Source organism: Rhineura floridana, chromosome 5 (assembly GCF_030035675.1).
Source record: "Rhineura floridana isolate rRhiFlo1 chromosome 5, rRhiFlo1.hap2, whole genome shotgun sequence".
NCBI classification, from domain to species: Eukaryota; Metazoa; Chordata; class Lepidosauria; order Squamata; family Rhineuridae; genus Rhineura; species Rhineura floridana.
Window position 1 is genome coordinate 158,347,466 of NC_084484.1, and position 22,667 is coordinate 158,370,132.

The following is a 22,667-nucleotide window of genomic DNA, read 5'->3' on the forward strand; positions in this document are numbered from 1 at the left end:
CCAGCGGCCTTTACATAAGCAACACGCTCTGTAGTTGTGAGATTCTTTTTTTTCTCCTCCTTAAATTGCTGGCTCTGTGGAAACACTGTTTTGTATTATGAGAAAGGTTTTATCGGTTTTTAAATTTTTTACTGATACTGTATTTTTGAATTTTAATATGTAAACCCACTTGGAAGATTATTACTCAGAAAGGTGGTACATAAGTGTTTTTAAATAAGTGGGGAGGAGAAACAACACAGTCCTGTCTAGAGCTCTTAGCAATACTAGTTTAATTTCTGCTTTAATAATAACCCCTTTACTTTTTTGGGATTATATTTGGGATTTGACTGATTGTAAACATGTTTTATCTGTCAGATTACTTTGACAGTGCCACTTGAGTGCAGATGTAAATTTTGAAGTATTTTTGTATGTATTTCTAAGTAACTTCTACATTTTTTTTCATTTGTTAAGCTTTGAAAATAAGTCCACTTAAAATGTAATCTTTCACATTTTTTTAAAGGAGGACATAAATGGTAAGTGTACTGTCAGTTGGAACCTTCATAAGATTCCTTGTTTCAGGTTTAATGAGTTTTTAGGTGCTTGTATTTTAGAAATGTGTATAGTACACAAATAACACAAAAAAATAATTTAATTGCAAGTTACTTGTCTAAGTAGGAAAAAAACCCTACAGGTTTTAATTGAAGGCCCTTAACTTAATATTAGTTTGGAAGCAAACAAACAAAACTCGCCAACCTTCAGTTGAGCCCCAGTAGGTACTTAGTTTACTGTTTAGATAGTCTAGAGTAGTGTTTTTAACCAAAGGAAAAGTTATTCTTTAATTGGCTTATGGTGCAAATCAAAGAGTAACCCACTTATATTAGGTTGCAGAACCAAGTGTACTTGTAACGTATTTTATTTCCTAAAGCAAGTTTAAAAAAGCAGTTTGGGTATTGGGTATGAGACTATCAATAGGACAGTTCTGATGCTATTTATGAAATGCTTGCAATTTTCCATATGAGTCCAGTCCTCACAGCGGGTTGTAGCTCTACCTATCATGCGAAGGCAAGAATGTCTTTGAAGTCAAGACTAGGGGCGTCAGGCCCCTCCCACTCTCCAGTTCATTCTTGCCTTTAGTACAAAGAAGTTCGATATTTACAGATAGCGTAACTTAGCTAAGTTTCTTGTGTCTACTTCTGTGTTTGTCTGACAGTGTGTGGAGGTTGTTATAGTAATTCCACTTTCTCCCTCCCCTCTGTCTTGTCTTTAATTCGTTTGTGTCTCCTGGAGAATTGTTGGGGGGGATCTTCCCTTACCCGGTCCCTTTTTTGAGCCTGTCAGTTCAGCAGAGACCGCGGCTGCGGTTCTCTGGCTTTTCAGGCGGGAGCTTGCGGCTGCAGCTCCCGATTTGGCCCGCTGTTTGCCTCACATAGGAGCCAGCTCTCGCGGCCTCCTTATTTCCCCCTCCAGGAGCTTGCGGCTGCGGCGACTTGTGTCGTTCGGCGCTGGCTTTGACTCCGTCTCCCGACCCTTTGATTTTGCCGCAGCTGCGGCTGATATCTGCTGCCTTCTAGTTTCTCCTCTCCAGATCCGCGCTTCCCGGCCTTGTAATTTGCCGCGGCAGTGTTTGCAGCCGGTGGCTGCGGCTGAGCTCTATTGCCGCCTCAGCGCTTAGTTTTTTACTCCCTGAGGCCACGCCACTTGCTTAGAGCCGGCGTTGCTTATATCGGGTCTGTGGCTGCAACGCGTTGCTGAGGCAGCGCCCGGCATTTTTACAGTCCGCTGGGCTGCTCAGTGCCCGCCATTGCCCCCCCTTCGTAATACTCCATTTTGACCGTTATTTTCTCGCTTCGGACGCCATCTTTTTTCTCCCCTTTTCCCGCCCTTTTTGTTCAGTCTGTCCCATACTAATCTAAGGGGGCTTAGCTGGCAAGGGCTCCTTGTACGTCTGTGTTAGATAGGGTTCCTTAGCTCTCCTTGGATTCCTCTATCACACGACTATTGCTGCTGCTTCTGACAACTAGCTCCTGTACTTCTGTGGCTGATTGATTATTGCTGTGACTGAGCTCTAGACTTTTGAAACTTGCCAGCTCTGTCACTGGGTGCACAACTTGTTTGACCTGCACATTCTGCCCCCTCTGTGGCCGTGTGCTGAGACTGTGATATTGTGCACAAGCTGTTGACCCGTACATTCTGCCCCCTCTGTGGCTGTGTACCAAGCCTGAAGTATATACTGTACATCCTGCCCCCTCTGTGGCCGTGTACCAAGCCTGAAGTCCAGCCTACAATACTAACGCTGATACCATAGTGCATCCTGCCCCCTCTGTGGCTGTGTACTTAGCCATCTGCCAGTGTATCCTACCCCCTCTGTGGTCGTACACTGTGCCTGTTCGGGTCTCTACATCCTGCCCCCGCTGTGGCCATGTACTGCACCCAAAGTGAATATAAGATGGCAGAACAGCCAGGCATGTCTCAAACAGCCAAGCCGCAATCTTCCAAGGCAACTAAGCCTAAGCATGCTAAAGCACTGGCTAAGACCAAACATCTCTCCAGTCATAGCAAACCAAAGCGTCCACGCTATGCTTCTGTGCCGACCCCCACCACAGCAGCTCAGGAACACATAAGAGATATATTTCATTCACCTGCTGCTTCCTCCGACGAGGAGGACTTTGCTGGTTTTCCTACTCAGCCTTCGCTTAACCAGCCTCCCTCCATGTTGCCGCCCAGGGCTTATCCTCCGGCTCAACCCACGGAGCCAGCTACTAAGGCACAAACATCTGCTCCAACAGCTACTCAGGCATGAACATCTGCTCCAACGGGGCTGCAGTTGCCCCATGATTTCCTTTCCCAACTTCAAGGTATGCTGTCATTTTTCACCCAAATGCAGTCACCACCACAAGTCCCTGCCATACCTCAGTGCTCTATGGACCAACGTGCGTACCATGAAGCACACCCTTCCTGTTCCCCAAATCCCTTTGATGTAGCCAGAGGCAGATGTATTGACGAAGCTTCGTATGGGGAGGAGTCAACCTTCACTGACCACGTTGAAGGAGATGACTGGAGCGACTATTCGGATCATGAGGAGGATACATCGTATCGCCTGTTTAATGCCTCAGATTATCAGCCCTTGGCGCGCAGGGTAGTTAACACCCTTGGTCTCCAACCTGCGCCTTCAACATCTACCACTCCAGCAATCAAAGGGGCCAAGGTCCTCAAATCCCCTGCACCTACTGAGCACTACATCCCGGTGCTGGACCCCATTGCCAAACTGGTCTCTGAAGAATGGTCTCATCCATTCCAAACTCGCCGCTTCAAGAACGTGGCTGACAAGCTTTACGCCCTAGCTCCGGACTTTGCCACCAAGCTAGCCGTCCCTGGCATAGACGAACCGATCGCTAGCCTAGTTTCATGATCTCTTTTGCCCAGGGAAGGAGAATCCCAACTAAAGGACGCTACTGAGCGACGACTAGACTTCGCCCTCCGCAAAAATCATGAGGCCACTGCTTTCTCCATGCGTGCCTCCGCATCAGCTTCCGTCTTCTCCAGAGCAGCTATGATGTGGCTGGATGATCTTCTAGAGGACACTAACCCGGATCCTGTCTCCCTCAGAAGGTCACTGATAAAGTTGCTTAAGACAGCGGCGTTTGTGGCTGATGCCACTTTGGATGCCACTCAACTGGGGGCACGAGCCATGACGGCTCAGATAGTTGCTCGACGGACCCTCTGGCAAGCTGACTCCGCAGCCAGAATGAATCTGTCTAGGGCTCCTTACTCCGGATCTCTACTCTTCGGCGAGGAAGCTCTAAAGGCAGTGCTGGTTGACCCCAAAGACTGTGCCTCTACGTATGCTGTCCTTCAAGGTCTTGTTCCTGGTTGCAATCACATCTGCCAGACGAGTTTCGGAGTTGGGCGCATTGTCTTCTGCTCGCCATCTCTGCGTCTTCCATAAGGACTCTGTTGTACTGAAGACTGATCCTTCCTTCCGTCCCAAGGTTGATTCAGTTTTCCATTGCAACCAGGACATTGTTTTGCCTTCCTTTTGCCCGAATCCTAACCATCCTCTCGAGAAGGCTTGGCATTCATTGGATGTTCAGAGGGCCCTCAAGACCTACCTGTCTAGGACCCAGGATATACGACGAACTGAGTCTCTGTTTGTATCCTTTAACCCACGTTCTATAGGGCATAAAGTAGCCAATTCCACTTTATCCCGCTGGTTGCGGGCTTGTATTGCCTTAGCTTACGAATCCCTTAAGCTTCCAGTGCCAGCTAGCATAACAGCTCACTCAACTAGGTCAGCGGCTACTACGGCTGCTTTTGCTACCAATGCTCCTGTTGCTGATATTTGTAGGGCTGCAGTCTGGTCTACCCCACACTCGTTTATAAGGCATTATAAAATTGATCGCTATGCCTCTGCTGACGCCTCTTTTGGCAGACGAGTGTTGCAACAGGTTCTTAATGAGGATTAGCATGTGGGTGGTCCCTCCCTATATGGGCTGCTTTGGTACATCCCGCTGTGAGGACCGGACTCATATGGAAAATGGACCATTGGTCTCACCTGAAGGGTGATTTTCATATGAGTACGGTCCTCACGACCCTCCCAGTTGGAGGATGTATAGATATTTTACTAAGCTGTTATATATTACTGTTACGCTATTGTATTTAAAGTTACTAGTGAAGTCAAGACTTCTAGTTCTGTTATATCGCTATGTTAGAGTCATGTTATTATGCATGTTATTTTCCTGCTGGCAGGCCTGTTGGCCCTGTTCTTGTATTTTTAGATTTTTCTCTATAGACTCGCTGCGAATGAACTGGAGAGTGGGAGGGGCCTGACGCCCCTAGTCTTGACTTCAAAGACATTCTTGCCTTCGCACGATAGGTGGAGCTACAACCCGCTGTGAGGACCGTACTCATATGAAAATCACCCTTCAGGTGAGACCAATGGTCCATTTAGTGACTTTAATGCATAGGTAAAAGCAATCAGAAAATGAAATTGTTATACTGTGATGTTAAACGTCTGCCTGGCGTTTTCTAGCCATACAAAATTCATATTTGAAAGTACATCCTAGTTTAAAGAAATGTAAATGCCATCTTAGCAGTGTTTATTTTCTACTTTAAAGTGTCTTAACAATTCAGATTTACATTAAAAACAGTTCAACAATTTTTATTTCCATTCTAGTGAATTAATAAAAAAAGTTCCTCTGCAAACTAATAACGATGTTGAGGTTGCTGATGGCTGTATTCTGCTACAATCAGAAAATTGTTTAAATTGCTTTAAAAACCTATGCATTACATCAATTAATGCATGGTAGGTAAGCTGCATATTTTTAGTAGAGTAGTATCTTCTGTCAATTCTTGGCCTTCTGCTCCCCAGGTTGGGGCACAACTTACATTAATATTCAGTATTAAGGGGAGAGCCTGTAGCTAGTTGGTAGAGCACATTCTTTACTTGCAGAAGATCCCAGGTTCAATCCTCAGTATCTTCAGTTAAAAGAATCAAGCAGTAGGTGAAGTCCTCAGCCTGAGATCCTAGAGAGCTGCTGCCAGTTAGAGTAGGCAATACTATGTTAGATGAAATGGACTTGGTATAAGGCAGCTTCCTATATTTTCGTATTGGAAAGCTAAAGTTTGAGATCCCTATTTTTGCATTTTTCTACTAGATCATAAATGTAACAATTCCATCTGAGCAACATACCATGCCATCATCAAGAGCTTATCAGAGTTTGATCCATTGTGACTTTATTTCTGTGACATCGGTATTACGGGATCCTCTAAAATTGGTATGCTTAATTTGATTTAATAAATTAATGTTTTATACTTCAACTAAGTACCAACAGTTGAGGCTTCCTGTCAAAGTACTTTAAAAGTTAACCAGTTTTTAAGATCTTTATTTGAATTGTGTGACTACCGCATGGTGGTGCTAAATCATTCAATTGGTTTAGCACTACTTTTGTTTACTGAAAATGTTTTCATTATGGGTAACTGCTTAATATATATTGTCAGTTTGTGTGTAATAAGTGAAAGGCTGGTTTTTAAAAAAATTATATGCATAATTACAAATGGGCACTTTTCTAATTAGTACTTGCTAGTATTTAAACAATGAATATAGTATTCCTACTTGAGTTTTTTCATCCTGAAATGTCTTTAAAGGCTCTTCTTCTTGGCAATGGTTCTTTGTGATGCACAGGGTGTGTGGAAAAAAGCTTCCCCTTTCCAGCTACAAGCGTACTAAGTTGTTATCAAAATAATTTTAATATAGCTATCACTAGTTGCCTTTGTCAATGTAAATAAAAATGAAGAAAAACTGAGGTATATATTGGTATTTAAATGTTACTATAATACAGCCACAGCTGTGGATCTCTTAATTACAAGTAACTTTAAACTGGGAAGTGTACTCCAGAGCACTTTGCTTGTGGGGTGAAAATATAAGAAATTCTATCTTAAACCATAAGGATTGTTTTCTTTGAGTTCAAAGGGGCAATGATAGGATATGAAAATGTTTTGGCAGGCAAACTTACAGATTTCTTAGTTTCAGCAGAGAGTTTTCAAATGGAAAGGCACATTGCTTCTATATCTTGCTTGGAGTGGTGGGTGGAAAGGAAGAAACGCACCAATGAGCAGGAAGCTCAGACAGAGAACTGACTTAACTATTGGACATTCAGTGGAGATTTGCTCAAACTGAATACCCTACAGGACAGTTGACTGCTGGAAGGAGAACTGTGGCCAAGCTTTCCATGGATATACAACTCATGAAATATTTTGGCTCAGCAACATCACATATTATTTAACCTTTGGCGGAGCCAAATGTGTGCCATTTAATTCCTCTCTCCAGCAGATGGCACTCTGTCATGCAAAATGCTAATAGCAAAGTGAGTGACTAACTCTCAATACAGGAATACCCCGCTATACGGACCCTCACTTTACGGACACTCGCGAGTATGGACATACTTACAGTACCACCATTCCCCTGTTTACGTACTTCACTTCGCAAGAACGGACACTTAACCTTTGGTTGTGGCCTGTTCTTTCGGTGGGGGGTGGAAAGAGACGCGACCGTGAATCAACTGGGAGGCGCGATTGCGATTAGCTGAGAGGCGCGGCAGTGCATCAGGAGAGGCTTTAGCGCGGGGCTTTGAGGCTCCGCGTGAAGGAGAGGTGGCACAGTGGCGACGCAAGTGAAAAAAGGTAGTGCTTCACTTTAAGTACATTTTCGGTTTACGTACTCGCTCTGGACCCATTGCGTACGTTAATGCGGGGTATTCCTGTACTAGAATGAGGGATCATTCAATGAAGTTGAATGCTGGTCGATGGTATCGAAAGCTGCTGAGAGATCAAGGAGAATCAACAGGGTGTACCCCCCCAACAAAATTCATCGTACAGGGTGACTAAGACAGTTTCTGTGCCAAAAGCGGCCTGAATCCTGATTGAAATGGATCTAGAAAATTGGTCTCATATCAGAGAGCCTGAATCTGTTTAGAGACCACCCGCTGAAGGAGCTTGCCCAAGAAGAAGATATTAGTGTCCGGTTGGTGGTAGTTTAAATTTTCTGGAACCAGAAAATGCTTCTCCAGGAGTGGTCTTACCACCACCACCTCTAAGTAGGCAAGGATCCACTTCCTCTTGTAAAGAAGCATTAATTACCTCCCTGGCGCATTCAGTTGTCCCCTCTTTACTAGTTTTTATCAGCATGAAGGGCAGGGTCCGGAGCAGACATGGTTGCCCACACTGATCCAAGCACCTTGTCCAATTCCGTGAGCCAAACTAACTGAAGCTCATCCAACTAACCAGCACTAGACAGGGTTCCAAGTCCAAACCTCAGGATATTCCTCATGCTGTGGGATTGGTAAAATATATTTACTATTCTCCCCCCCCCGTCCCCATTTTGCCCCAGGGTATGTACAAATAATGAAAATAAGGAATAAATATGTTTGTCTTCTGGTGCCATAAGTTCTAATATTCTGTTGGTTCTTGGTGGTCATTAAGGTGAAGATTTTATTGTGGTCACAGGCCAATAAAGATTGATATGCCAAGAGTAATTAACATAATAGGAAAATACTGAGCAGTATAAATAGTTATAGATGAAAAGAATTGTATTATAACATTTTTATTTCGCCAACATTTTGTTCTCATTGTTTGGCATACCAGTTACTCATTCTGACCTTGCAGGGGGAAAAAGAGACTTGACATTTCTGTGCTTGGGGTAAAAAAGGCATCCATCAGATAATGGATTAACCTCTCCCTCCAACCAGGAAAGAGACAAGGAATCATATGGCTGTCTTTGTATTTCCTAGTCCCTGGTGGCTCCTACCTGGTTTCATGCCTTCCTTTTCTCAGGAGAGAGTTTTTCATGCCATTTCAAACTTTGTTACTATTGTGTTAGATACCTTGCTTGTTTTTTCTGTTATTTTAACCACCCGCCCCCTGAAAAACAGCATTTTTTATTCTCTGCTTTTTTCTGCCATGTTTCTCTTTTCCCTCCGCACTCTTCTTAGTGACTCCCAAAAATCCAAAGCTGCCATATCAGGCTGTTGAGCCTTTATTGTACTCTGGTACTGTACACAGTGACTGAGATATTGGATCTTCCAGTTTGGATGCTGTGGATCCCAGCATTGCTGACCCTTGCCACCAACGCCCTCACTAGCATGCGAAAGACCATGCGACCACTGAGATTTTCCTGGCTTCTGCCAGCAACCTGGAGCATCTACGCCATAGAGAGAGAACAGTCTTGCACGAATAGATTTACATGCAGCCCAGGCTTCTGTGATTTCCAACAGTACTTTTGATCCAGAGGCAGAAGGACATCCCTCTCAAACAGTACCCAAACAGTACCCAAGTGCTTCTTCAGACTCTGAGCCAGAGCTCACCATAAGCCCTTCCCTAGCTTTACCCTGCCCTTTTCTTCTGCAGCCAATACTGAGGCCTTCCTTGCTATTTTTTCCCTCCTGGAAGAACAATCAGTTGAAATAATCAAATCGTCTCTCTTTGATGACTTAAGGGGAATGTCTCATATTCCAGGGATGGCATGTATGCATCTGGCATACAGTTCACTACACCTTCCAAAGCTACTTCATGTGACAGTCCACTCCAACAGGGTAACAGCTGCTTCGGCAGTCCGTTCCACCAGTGCTTCTGCTGAGACAGCTTTTGATAGGAGAGTCCTCCAGCAATTGCTTGTTTTCTCATAACACGTATCACTGGCATGCTTATCAGCCCGTGCTAGAAAACATTAGATAGGGCATACTTCATTAGTTGATGGATGCCTCCTTTAGTTCAAACAGAGCTTTCTGTCTTGGGGAAAGCAAGGCATTCATACTGCATCCTTCAAGCCAGTGTCCCATAAGACCAGAATATCATTTTTTCTTAACAGACTGAGATCTTTGCTCACCACACCAGTTTCTGCTTGGTCTCATTGGGGGGGGAGGGGTTATAGCCATTTTGAGTTTCTGGCACTCCTTTTTTATTTTCAGTTTGGGTGGCTCTTGCCTCTAAGCTTTGTGCCTACTGAAGACGTTGTTTAAGAAGGCTTCCTCTGAGATATAACCTGGTCATTTATGGAATATCAATTGTATATCTGCAAAAATGGTTTTATTGTTTTCAGAGGTTGTTGAAATGGTTTTATTTTTAGAACTTATGCTTTTGTGGTTTGGTTTTTATCTTGTACACCGCTTGGATGGCTTTATGCTATGAAGTGGTCCATAAATTTGTTAAATAAATTCCTCAGATTTCTGTCTATAGCTGTGCTGTGGACAAAAACTAGGGAGGAGCTGCCAGAGACTGGGATACATACTGAAGCTTAGTCACATGATTCTTTGGCTCTCCCCTGAGTGGAGGGATGGGTTAACCTATTAGTTGATGGATGCCTTGTTCACTGAAAGAGAGAAAGCACCTTCATGGTAAGTACCCAATGTATTTTTTAATGTATAATCATGGTTCTGTTTGCCTTATTTGCCTGCTTCTTTGACCACATTTTAGCATACCGATCTTTTCAGTGTGCTTGCTCACTATACAAAATGCTTGGCTCACTATACAAAAGGACAAGAAGTGCTACAGATCCCTTCATTTTTTAATATGGTAGTATTTTGATACCTGGATTTGCAGCTAAAATAATGTGTGGGATTTAATCTGATTCCATGAAGGTTTGAGATGCAGATGTTGGCTTCTTGAATGCTTAGCTTTCCCCCCCCCCATTTTTCATGGCATGTTTGCATTTTGGTTTAGAACATTTATGAAGATAAAGATAAGCCTTCTGTCATTTAATTCACTACGCTTCAAGTTACAACTGATTGCATGATATAAAACTTCAGCTGCTTACTGTTGAGAAAATGAAACTATTCTTTGTAGATGAGTGAGGATCACTTCACATATGATCAGTTTCCTATGTGCATCTTACTTCTTATGCATGACAGAATATATTTATCTCTTTGGCCATGATGTGTGTGTGTTTTAAGATTATGCTTATTTGGTGCTCTCTCATCCAGACTATTGATCAGCTCCATGCCTGCTTAGCTAACAATGCTGTACCATCATATGTTCCTATACCATTCACTGAGTTAAAATTCATATACATCGTATACAGAAGTGGCATCCATGTAGGAAATTGACGTGTATGAAGCAGCCTCCAGCTCATTTTCCTATACATTTGTCTTTCGTTCTGTCACCTTGAAGAATGGGAATCTATTTGGAATCATGTTAAGGCACTGAAGTTTTAAGAGTGAGCTGCAACACACACTCTAATTTTACTTCTTTGATGTTATAGATCTAAGCCTTCTGCTAAATAGACATAATAAAATGTCTGATAATTGTTTAATGGCTTAAAACCTTAGTATTCCTCAATAAAGGGCAAAGTGTTCACTTCAGTGTATGGTGGATGCTGTTTTCTGAAGATTTCCCATTTGCAGGTAAGCATTCTTTACAGTAAGGACTTTGTTAGTGAATCTTAAAACCTATGAAATAAACCTTTTGGATATTAACTAGAAGGATGTATGCATATTTCATGCATTTTGTGATAACAAATATATGCTATATTTTGCTACTATTCCTCTCGGTTACTATCAACCTTCAATTGTCAGTGTTATCCAAAGGAATGTGAAACTAGATTTCATAATTTCTGTGTAGTAAGAATATAATAAAAAATGACCGCCTATCATGGGTGGTTATTTGTACCTCTCCTGCGTCTTTGTATCGCTTCCTACCAAGCAATCCACCCTCTTCTGTCAGTAAGCCCTGCAGTGTTTTTTCTCCTCTTACTCTGTGTAGTATATACGTGGCTCATCCCTTTGTTCTGTATGAGGTTTTGGATAACCAAATCCATGCTGTGCCTGAGGTTAATTGTAAAGCGTATATTTAAATGTAATACATATTTTATAAATATTTTATATGCAGTAGTTATATTATGGCAGACTCTAGCATGGTCTAACTTAAAATAAGAACCTGATTGTGCTAGAACTATAAAACACATTCAATTCCTTCTAGGAAAGGGTTGCTGTATTTATTGTGGATTAAAACTAGAACATGTGGTCTCAGTTGCTGGGGAAACCATAGTGAAATAACTTCAATAAACTTAGTCTTTTGCATTGTATGGAGCTTGTAATTTCTAAACTGTAAACCTAATTTAGAGAAATGCTTAATTTACTTACGTTTCATTTTTCACTTTAAGTGATTGAAGCAAATAGTGTTTCTCGTTTAAGAGCTAACTTCAGAATAGGTGTTCCAGCTTCCTGCATAAGCTTGCTTAAAGAATGAAGTGAAAAAATATCTTCAAAACGTGTGAAATGGGTTAAGTCAGTTGGTGATTATAGTAACTTAGAATTATATCTGGGTGTGAATGTATATATTCACATCTGAATGTATTATCTCTTCTTGTCTTATAAGAAGTCCATTCTTGGGTGTTAACTCTTATTTGCCAGTCTGAATTTTCTTAATGTCTTCAAGCAAGACATGATGGTACTGATTTAATATGTGATTGACTAAGTCAAATAACCACAACTGCATGCATATTTGAGGGAATATTTTGGTTTTAATGGAAAATTCAAAAATAGCTTTTAGAAGGAATTGAAATGTTACTGTTTACTAATACTTAACTGAAATGTGTAAATGCCTTAGGTGATGCAGCATTTTATTTGCAGGCATAGCTTAGAAGAGTGACATGCCACACATCAGTGTTTTCTTTTACTGTTTTGATAATTATCATTGCTCCATATGATAACAGAATTCTAGTTTAAACATGAACTGCTGGTAGGCTGGATACTCTCATTCATTCTTATGTGGCAAAGTTGCTGCAAAACAATTTCTGCCAGATCTGTGCAGTAAGCATTTTTAAAAAATTTTCCCAAACAAATTATTGTGTGTTTGTTTTTAATATTATTTGGACAATTTATTTACCTCTTAAATGTAAATAAATCTCTAAGCAGTTTACAACATAGGTTAAAGCATCTGAAATAAAAAGACAAATACAAAAAATTCCACATTCTATAAAACACAATAACGAAATAGAGCATCCTCTTTAGCATCAAAATAAACATTATGCATAAAAATCAGCTGCAAAAATTCAAGGGAAACTCCACATTATAAAGCTTAATATATCCTAATGTTACAAAGCATAATATCTAAACAAAATATCCTCAAAACATCAGCTAATAAAATGATACAAATGAAAATTAACTAAAAAGTATAAATTCCACATTTATAAATAAAATGACTGACAATCAGGTCACTTTTTCCAACCACCATATGTCAAGTCAATCATAATTTAGTCTTGCAGCAACTATTCCCGCCTGCCCAGGGGTGAGGGGACCAGTTTGGATGGTCCTTCCTTGGAGGCTGATGGACTCTGATGGATGTCATGATGGCTGTGGGGGATTTCCCAGTCGATAGAGCAAGTGATCCTGTTGAGGCTCTTGTTTTGATATGGAACCGTGATATGAATAGGGCCATTGACCTGATGACAGGAGTAACAACAGAAAGTGGCTAGCATCCAAACCAGGAAAAAATAGAGGGCAAAAGCCAAGATGCTAGAAAAATAGGAATTTATTATGTGTTCAAACCCGATGTGTTTCAGCCTATAGGTTTTTAGGCCTTCATCAGGGGATTGCAGGCTACCGAGAAACTCAAATGAGCAGACCGCTTACAGCAATATAAACGCCTCCTGGAGTGCAAGTGGCAGAAATCTTGAACAAAAGCTAACCAAACACATGTTAGGTTTGATTATGCATCCTACAACACGGTGGTGAAGGCAGCAAAGAAGTCATACTTAATTGTGTTCATTTCCTCCTTGATGTGTTGGCTGGCAAAGTTTTCCATGTTGTCTGGAGATCAGTTAGCCCTGGATTTGGAGGATGAACTCCTGGAACACACGTTGACTAGCTGCAAATAGTTTGCAAGACATCTTGATGATAAAATTGATCAATCTTGTAGTGACTTAGATGGCAAATCAGTCAGGATGTCCAGTGGAACATCTTGCCCTGTGTTATAGAATCATTTCCAGTTGATGCATGCTGATAATGTGGACAGGATACTTCATTAATACATCAGACCGTGTGCTCTCTGGCCCCTGCTCTTCTTAGCTGCTTAAAGGTAGCTGGAGTGGGGTGGTTGTGAACACATCATTACATGCTGGTGTGGGGCCAGCTACCCCTGTACTAGAAGGTTCTGCAAGGGCACCATTTTGTCCCAAATGTTGTTTAACTTCTATAGAAGACCATTCTATAGAATGGTTAAGACCATTGAGAGTGGTCTTTAGGAGTTCTTGATCATGGTGCCATCGGTATGCTGATGACATGCAGCTTTCTCCATAACATCTGAATCAAGAATGGCTTTGGTCTGGTGCCTAAATGCAATGGCAAACACGGTGTAAGCCAATAAATTCAGTTTGTATGTTGGGAACACAGAGGCTTTGTGGGTAGGTGGCTTGCATGTCTGAAAGATCAGCCAGTTGTTTGTTCTGGAAGGAATTGCGCTCCCTGTAAAGGAGCAAGTACAAATCTTGTCATTAGAGGTCCAAGTGATCTCTGCAGTTAGGAGTGTCTTTTACCAGCGTCATCTGGTATACCAGGTATGGCTTTATCTGGATTGAGATAATTTGGCCATTACTTCAGTGCACTCTGTATGCTGTTCTTCGGCCTGGTCTGGAAGCTCTAACTTTGTCAGAATCCAGAAGTTAGACTGCTGATGTGGGCAGACAGCATGTGAAACCTCTGCTAAAACATCAGCACTGGCTGACCGTATGCTACTGGGCCAGGTTCAGTGTTCTTGTGTTAATATAAAAAGTCCTGAACAACTTGGATCCAGGATTCCTTAAAGACTCCCTAAGCTCTTATATCCCATCTTGATCACTGAGATCATCAGGAAGAGCCCTGTTAACTTTCCCGCATGTTACTGGGGCCTGACTGGCCTCAACTAGAAGTCGTGGGGTTAGTGTTGCCAGTTCCTATGCTGTGAAACATGCTTCCAGCAGAGATTCAGCAGGCATTCTCACTTTTGACTTTTAGTGATTTCTTGAAGTCTTTTTAAAATGCCTACAGGTCTATGCAGCTGTTTAAAACTTTCTTGATTAGCCAGTCATTTTAATGGGTATTGTATACGGTTTTTAATGGTGTTTTATTGTTTTTCATATTGCTGTGCACTGCCTTGATATTTTATGAGATGATGGTATATAAATAAAGCCTATCCAATTAAATTCTCAAGCCCCTATTCAACAATAAGTGCAACTTATTAATTAATTGATTGATTGATTTATATCCTGCCCTTCCTCCCGGCAGGAGCCCAGGGCGGCAAACAGAAATGCTAAAAACACTTTAAAACATCATAAAAAAGACCTTAAAATACATTAAAACAAAACAATGTTAAAAACATTTTTAAAAAGCTTTAAAAACATCTTTAAAAACAAAAAAGGTTAAAAACATATTCAAAAAAATATTAAAAGCAATTCTAACAGACGCAGACTGGGACAGGTCTCAACTTAAAAGGCTTGTTGAAAGAGGAAGGTCTTCAAAAGGCGCGGAAACGATAACAGACTTAATCTAGCATCAGCTAAAAATGCGTGTCATTCAGTTCCGCTCAAGCATACAATCAACACACTCACATCAAACATACAAACACTCTAAACCAGATGTCCCCAAATTGTGATCCATGGACCACCAGTGGTCCTCAAGTTTAATTCAGGTGGTCCACGGCATATCTGTATTAAATATTCATATTGATTTGAACTGTGTTTTATTGCTTCTTTAATCTCTTATATTTTACTGTATTACAGTTTGAATTCTATGGAACGCAAATTGTAATTCAATAAAATATGACAAGAAATAAAACACAATTAAAATACAATTAAAAATCATATAGCACCTAACATACTGCATTATAGCTGATGCAACAGATTCCTCATTTTAGCCTTACAGGGTAAATATAGTGATTGATGTAAACTAAATAAAAACTGAAAGGACAGGATAATGTAGAATTTAGTTTATTGATAACGTTAGTTTACAGGGGCAAAGTGAAGATAGTCTGGAAATACTTGTTTCCTTTTTGTCCCAAATAATTGTCTAATACTGGTATTCTGGGTAGTTTATTCATTTGCAGATGATTTGTTACCATGAGTATTTTGCCCCAACTGCCTGCTTGTTCAGAATTTGTTTTGGATGCTGAGGGAAAACACATGTTACATTTTAGCTCATTTGACCAGTTGTTGCTCTGTCTTGGTTAAGAGAAATAGGGTGCTGTTCAAGTGGTCATGCATGTTCCTATATATATCAGATGGCCAAAATTACTTAATGCCAGATGGGAGTTCTCTTTGCCTTGATTGCAAACAAAATGAAGGCCTCAACAGGCTCCTCATTGCCAGTGATACAGAGGGCCTTTACCCCAATAACAGGATTGTTCAGAGATATCTTTCTCCTCATGTTCAGGTCCTCCATTAAATACACTTTTAGTTGTCCATGTCTGAGATAGGGACTTTTTGACCCTGAAGTGATGGCCAAAGCAAAGAGCCAGTGATTGTTCTGGATAACACTGAAGAGTTGTTGTAAACCATTCAGATACCACCTGCAATATTCAGTGTGGACTACGCTTCAGAGCTGTTGAAAGCCACAGTCTCCCAGCCACAGCCCCTTCCAACCTGCAAATAAAACTGTATTCTCCTGTGCATGTAAAAGATGATACCAGGTGGGTAGCTAGCTCCACTTAGCGGTTGAAGTCAAAAGAGCACTGTTGAAGTTTTTTTCGAAGGTCCATTCCTGGTCTGTGTCTGTTCCTGCCTCAGTTTTCTTTTGCCTTCACTGAACACGGTTGGACTCTCTTTGCCTCCGTTGGTTCAGGCCTGTATTGTTTCTTGCGTAAGTTTTTTTGTGTTATTTCAGTGATCATTGTTGTGTTTTCCTTTAATGTTTCTTCTAACCCTTCCCTTCCAGTTAAATTTTTTTAAAAAAATACCTTGTGTTCCTTCCCTTAGAAGTTTCCTTTGTGGCAAGGAGCAGCCAGCCCCTCCCCACAGTTCCTGGAGCCTTCTGCCTCTCCAGTACCCCCTCCCTCCCTCCCTCTCCCGCCAACTTTGATACTGTTCTCTGTTGAGAGCAAGCCACAGCGGCAGCCACCTTAACATCCGAGGCTGCCTTCCCTCAGGAGGCAGCATCTCAGCCCACGCCCGAGGCTTTTTGCGCCCTTTACTAATGGCCAGCCGTTTTCCTGCGCTTCAGTGGTAGAGGGAAATGACGGACAGGCGCCATTGTCTTCCTCAGGTTGCAGCCGCTGGCTCCCCCCCATCAGAAAGCCAGTGAGGACGGCTACAGCTGCTTTTGGGTTCTGCATTTCGGGGGGCCCAAGCTGCCACTTTAACAGCCTTCTGCCAGGGCAGCGCTGATCTTTGCCACCCACAGGGGCTCCCCTCCACGTTTTTCCAGCTGCAGTTTCCACTGGTTCCTTTTTTACACCCGTAAGCCCTGCAGCGCATTGCTCCCATGGGGAAAGCAACCCGCAAAATGGAAAAACCCTCAAAGAGGTTGAAGCCGCTCCCCCCCGCACCTGCAGCAGACCCAGCGTCGGTGCCCTTTCTCACCCAGGTCACAGGGCAGTCACATACTTTGGGGGAGCACTCAGAAGCAGCGGTAGCCCGCCCCTCTACCGTCAGGCACGAGGTGGCTGAGGCGCAAGTTATGGCCGGCAGGGCGGCTATGGAAGGCAGGATGCCTGTTACCAATAAGATGACCAGAAGAGACAGGCAAGGCCCTGTTCAACATCCAAGGAACCAGAGGGACCTGGAATCCTTGTCTGACGAGGAAGGCAGTCAGCCTCACCCTTCGTTAGACATTATTTTTTCCACCACCTCCTCTCCTGAAGCCTTCACAGGCTTTTTGGAAGAACCAATCCTTCTGCAACAGATCCAAGAGGCAGGGGGGCAAAGGCTCCATTCTTCTTACACTCAAGCTCAGCCTATCCAGTTGCACCTGTCAGCCCACTCAATTGAACAACTGAAGGAACAGCTCAGGGATTTCCTCTTAATGGATCTGGCTAGAGATTTGTTCTCTCCATCTATTCCTCGAGTTCTTTCTCAGCAAGTATCAGCGCCTTCTCCCTCTCAGGCTCCATCTGGTTCACAGCCTTCGCAGGGCCCACCTACAAGCTGCTCAGCCGCAGCTCCGCTTCCTGCACCTAACCGTGCGTCTCCAGATCCCTATGCTGCATCTCAGGGCAGGCACCTTCAGCCTCCAGAGCAGGCGCCTCTTGACACAGACAGCGACTTAATGATTTTGGATGAATAGGAATGGAGTGGGAAGTCAGAATCTGAGGAGATTTCATCCACTAGGATATTTCAGGAGCCTCATTTCCTTCCTCTGCTATGCAAGGCGATGGAAGCCCTTACTCTCACTTCTGCAGAGCATCCTCCTGCTCCCTCTACATCGAGAGTCTCAGCAGTGTGCAGATCCAAAACCTAAGTCTAGCGTATTGAAGCTCCCTTCTCTTCTCCCGAAGATGCTCAAGTCAGAGTTTCACATCACATTACAATTAAAGAAGTCGGTCTCGATAGCCAACAAATATTATACGCTGGAACAGCCTATCATGGACCAGGTGAAAGTCCCACTCATAGACGCGCCCATTGTCAACTTGCTAAATCCATCTTTGAATCCGAAGGACTTGGATGCTCACCTTAAGGATACCACTGAGCGCAAAATGGACCAGGGGCTTAGAAGGGTGCATGAGGCTAGTGCACTCTCAATCAGGGCAGCGGCAGCCACCTCGGTGTTTGCTCGAGCCACCCTCCTCTGGTTGGAGGGTCTGGACGGCCCACAGCAAGATGCAGCCCGGATATGCAAGACTCTGATGAAGGTCTCTCGGACAGTTACGTTCATGGCAGATGCATCCATGGATGCTATGCAGTTTGCAGCAAGGTCACTGATGGCAGGGGTCTTCACGCGAAGAACCCATTGGCTGCAGCATTGGGAGGCAGACCCTACAGCCCATTCAAATCTTACCTCAGATTTGGGAGGCAAGTTATTTGGGGACGACGCCCTAGCTAATGTCTTGGAAACTAAGGAAAAGAAAAAGTTAATGCCATCCTCCAGGAAAAGGCATGACAGAAAGTCTTTTCGTCGCTCATTCCACCCATATCACTTGTCTCAGTTTTTCGAGGCTCATGACCATATGGAAGGCCGAAGAACGCCCGCTCCAGCCGTCCCTTCTGGAACAGGCAATGCAACCAGCCTAAGTCTCAACAACACTTTACCAGTCAATTGGGATTTGGATCCCAGTCATGGGAAAATAAACATCAATTCTGATGGCTCCTCCTCACCAGTGGGGGGTCATCTCCAACATTTTGCTCACCGGTGGAAGGACACGTCTTCAGATCAATGGGTCCTTCGCACCCTTCGGTACAGCCTATGGTTGGAGTTCACTTCCACCCCTCCAGTGATTCCATCCCCTCTCTCAGTTTCTCCACTCAAAAGGGAAAGAGTTTTGCAGGGAGTCTCCCATCTCATACAAATTGCAGCTATAGAGAAAGTCCCGGCAGGGGAGAGATTTTTGGGAAATTACTCTCTGTTCTTCACCGTCATGAAAAAAGATGGATGGTTCAGACCAGTACTAGACCTCAAGGGTCTAAACAGTTTCTTAAGATACCGCAAGTTTCACATGGACATCTTACTGTCAGTCAAGGAGGCCCTAAGGAAAGGGGACTTTCATCTATTGACCTGAAGGAGGCCTACCTTCATGTTCCAATCTTCCCACCTCATAGACGATACCTTCAGTTAGCCGTGGGACAAGACCATTATCAATTCAGGGCTATGTCTTTTGGCCTGTCGTCTGCCCCCAGGGCATTCACGAAGATCGTGGTTGCCTTGGTGGCACATCTCAGGACACTGGGAATTCATCTCTTCCCTTACTTGGATGACTTTCTTATCCGCTCCCCATCGTTGCACAAGGCCTGGGACGACCTCCATGTCACCTTGGCCTGTCTAAAGGACCATGGCTTCCTGATCAACGAATCCAAGAGTCATCTCTTTCCATCTTGGCGCATAATACATCTGGGAGCTACTATAGACTCACAGAAGGGCCTCTTAATGTTGTCCCAAGAAAGAGTCAACAAGATTTGCAAAACAACGTTGGGTATCCTATCCAACTCAGCAGATCTAATGGAATTAGCAATGCTTCAAGGTTTGATGGTTTCCACATTCCAAACTACACCATGGGCACGTCATCATTCCCACACACTTCAGTGGGCGCTCCTTCCCTTCCAAAGCGACATAGCATCCGGACACCACCGCAGAATAGCTCTACCACCATGGGTTCGGCAGTCGCTGTTCTGGTGGACTCACGAACCCAACCTGTTAAGAGGGGTTCCATTCCAGGATCCCCCTCGGACCCTGATCACGTCAGATGCCAGCCTGTCAGGGTGGGGAGCCATCTGCGATAATCAGATGATTCAGGGCACATGGTCGTCACAGGAATCCATACTGCTGATCAATCTTCTTGAGCTTCAAGCAATCCGTCTGGCCCTCAGACACTTTGCGGAGGGCAGACAGTTAGGGGCAGTACTCATCAGAACAGGTAACGTGATGGCCAAATCTTATTGAGACCGTCAAGCGCTCCCACCTTCTCCAGAGGGAAGCCTTTCTTCTCTTCCAGTGGGCGGAGAGGAATGTGGACTCTATAGCAGCAGAATATCTCAAGGGGGAGGACAACAGCCAAGCAGACTGGCTCAATCGAGAGAAACTGAATCAGGGAGAGTGGATGCTTCACCCAGAGGTATTTCATCAGATAGTGGCACATTTCGGCCGAATTCAAGTGGACCTGTTTGCCACCAGCCGCAATCGACAGGTGAAGAGGTTCTTCAGGTACGCAACGCCAGACGCGGAGGAGATAGATGCCTTAATGTCCCATTGGCCTCCAGGCAGGCTGTATGCCTTCCCTTCACTTCCAATTATTCCCAGGGTGATCAAAAAACTTTGTGCCGAGAGGACAGCAGTTCTACTAGTTGCTCCCTGGTGGCCAAGGAGACCTTGGTTTCCAGATCTCCTCAAACTGCCGGTGGAACCCCCATGGAAAATTCCAGTAAGGGAGGACCTGCTCTCTCAAGGGCAGCTTCTTCATCCAGACCTGGAGTGGTTGGCACTTCATGTATGGAATTTGAACGGAAGCAACTCTTAAAGAAAGGCATCTCCCCACAAGTACTGGAAACCATGATGGCTTCTAGACGCCCATCCACACTCAGAATATATGAAGGCACATGGAAGGCCTTCTTATCCTGGTCACGGAAGAAAGGAGTTCTTCCTCAGAAAGCGGGGGTCAATGAGGTTTTATCTTTCCTACAAGATGGCTTATCATTGGGTCTCAGACCTAACACCCTGTGGTGCCAGGTTTCAGCCTTATTGTCGATACTCTCCAGATCTCCAGACATTCCGCTCAGATCTCATCCTTTAATCAAACGTTTCCTCAGGGGAGCAACGATAACAGCACCACATACTGTTCATCACTACCCGACATGGGATCTGCACAAAGTGTTAATAGCCCTTCAAAGACCTCCATTTGAACCTTTGAGTCAAGTTTCTCTCCGTCTGCTATCCTTTAAGGTCTTGTTTTTTGTGGCCATTACTTCGGCCCGTAGAGTGTCTGAGCTGAATGCCTTATCTGTCCATAAAAAATTTCTGTGTGTTTCATAAAGATAGAGTAGTCCTACGCACAGTCCCTTCCTTTCATCCCAAAGTACTGTCTGTTTTCCATTGCCAACAGGAACTAGTATTGCCATCCTTCTGTCCTAATCCTGTCCATCCTTCAGAGAAGGCCTGGCACTCTCTGGATGTGAGGAGAGCCCTTAAAGTTTATATTTCCAAGACAAAGGCAATTCGGAAAACAGATAATTTGTTTGTCTCCTTTCACCCAGCATCTCTAGGGGATAGGGTGTCCACTTCTACACTAGCTAGATGGATTAAGGCGTGCATTTCTTTGGCATATGCCTCTCTAAGACTAGCCCGGCCAGCCGGGATAGTGGCTCACTCCACTAGAGCGGCAGCCACATCAGCGGCCTTTTCTCACAACGCCCCTCTAATAGAGATTTGTAGGGCAGCCACATGGGCCATGCCCAATACCTTCATTAAGCATTGCAAAATAGACGCCTATGCATCGGCTGAGGCAGCCTTTGGGAGGAGAGTGCTACAGCATGTCCTCTCAGACCAATAGTAGTGGCAGCCCAGTGATTTTCCCACCCTACATGGGTCAGCTTTGGTATCTCTCACCTGATACCATCTTTTACATGCACAGGAGAAGAGACGTTTGGTCTTACCGTGAAATCGGTCTTCTCTGTGCATGTCAAAAGATGTTATCAGGGCCGCTCCCTAGGGGGGCTGGGCTACCATTATAAGCACTAGCAGGTGTTTGGCAGAGAGTGTATGAGTACTGTTGTATTGTCTCTGTCAGTGTTGCTATCCTGTCTTACTCGTTTATGGGCTTGTCATTGAAAACTCAGGCAGGAACAGACACAGACCAGGAATGGACCTTCGGAAAAAAAATTCAACAGTGCTCTTTTGCCTTCAACCGCTAGGTGGAGCTAGCTACCCACCTGATATCTTTTGACATGCATAGAGAAGACCGATTTCACGGTAAGACCAAACGTCTCTTTGCTTTGCAAATCTCATATTTGTAAAAATATTTCATGCTAACTATGAACTGGCAGTGTAATCCTAACCATGTTGACACAGAAATCTTATTGAATGCAATGGGGCTTACTCTCAGGTAAGTATGGTTAGGACTGCAGCCTGAGTTAAGAGTAGGAACTCGATCAGTTACACCAGTACTTTATTAGTTGTTCAGGTACCCATTCCATTTCTGGGCCTGCTGATCTTCACCCTTTGAAGCCCTAAATGACTTGGGACCATGATACCTGAAAGATTGCTTTCTCCCACATAAACCTACTTGAGACCTTCTTCAGAGGCCCTACTCCAGGTGCCACTACCAAGTGAAATGAGTGGATATATACTAGGCAAATAGCCTTTTCAGTAGTGGCACCTCAGTTTTGGAATGTCCTCCGCAGAGAGCGTTTATGGTAATTTTGGGTGTGATTTAGTGTTCTGAACCACCATTTATGTGCTGGGTATGTATGGGTTCTATGCTTCTTTCCCTTCTCACTGCTAAAATGTTTATGCTGCAGATTGTTTTATGATAGTGTGTTGTTTTTTAATTACATTTTATTATTTCAGGTTGTGAGCCACTCAGTGAAC

The 22,667-nt window shown here is 43.7% G+C and overlaps 1 protein-coding gene across 7 annotated transcripts in view; it reads left to right on the top strand.

The window, feature by feature from the left end:
* The window catches only part of PSPC1 (paraspeckle component 1), a 96,102-nt gene that overhangs the window by 27,020 nt on the left and 46,415 nt on the right, over window positions 1–22,667 (top strand). For 5 of the 7 annotated variants that reach the window (XR_009762889.1, XR_009762888.1, XR_009762890.1 and 2 more), the window contains exon 7: window positions 5,634–5,753. The exons of the other annotated variants lie outside the window; for them this stretch is intronic. Coding sequence is in view for 2 of the 5 variants with exons in the window: in XM_061628605.1 (XP_061484589.1) it covers window positions 5,634–5,753 (120 nt within the window). In the remaining 3 variants the exon portion in view is untranslated. The remainder of the gene's footprint in view (window positions 1–5,633; window positions 5,754–22,667) is intronic. 7 annotated transcript variants of the gene reach the window in all.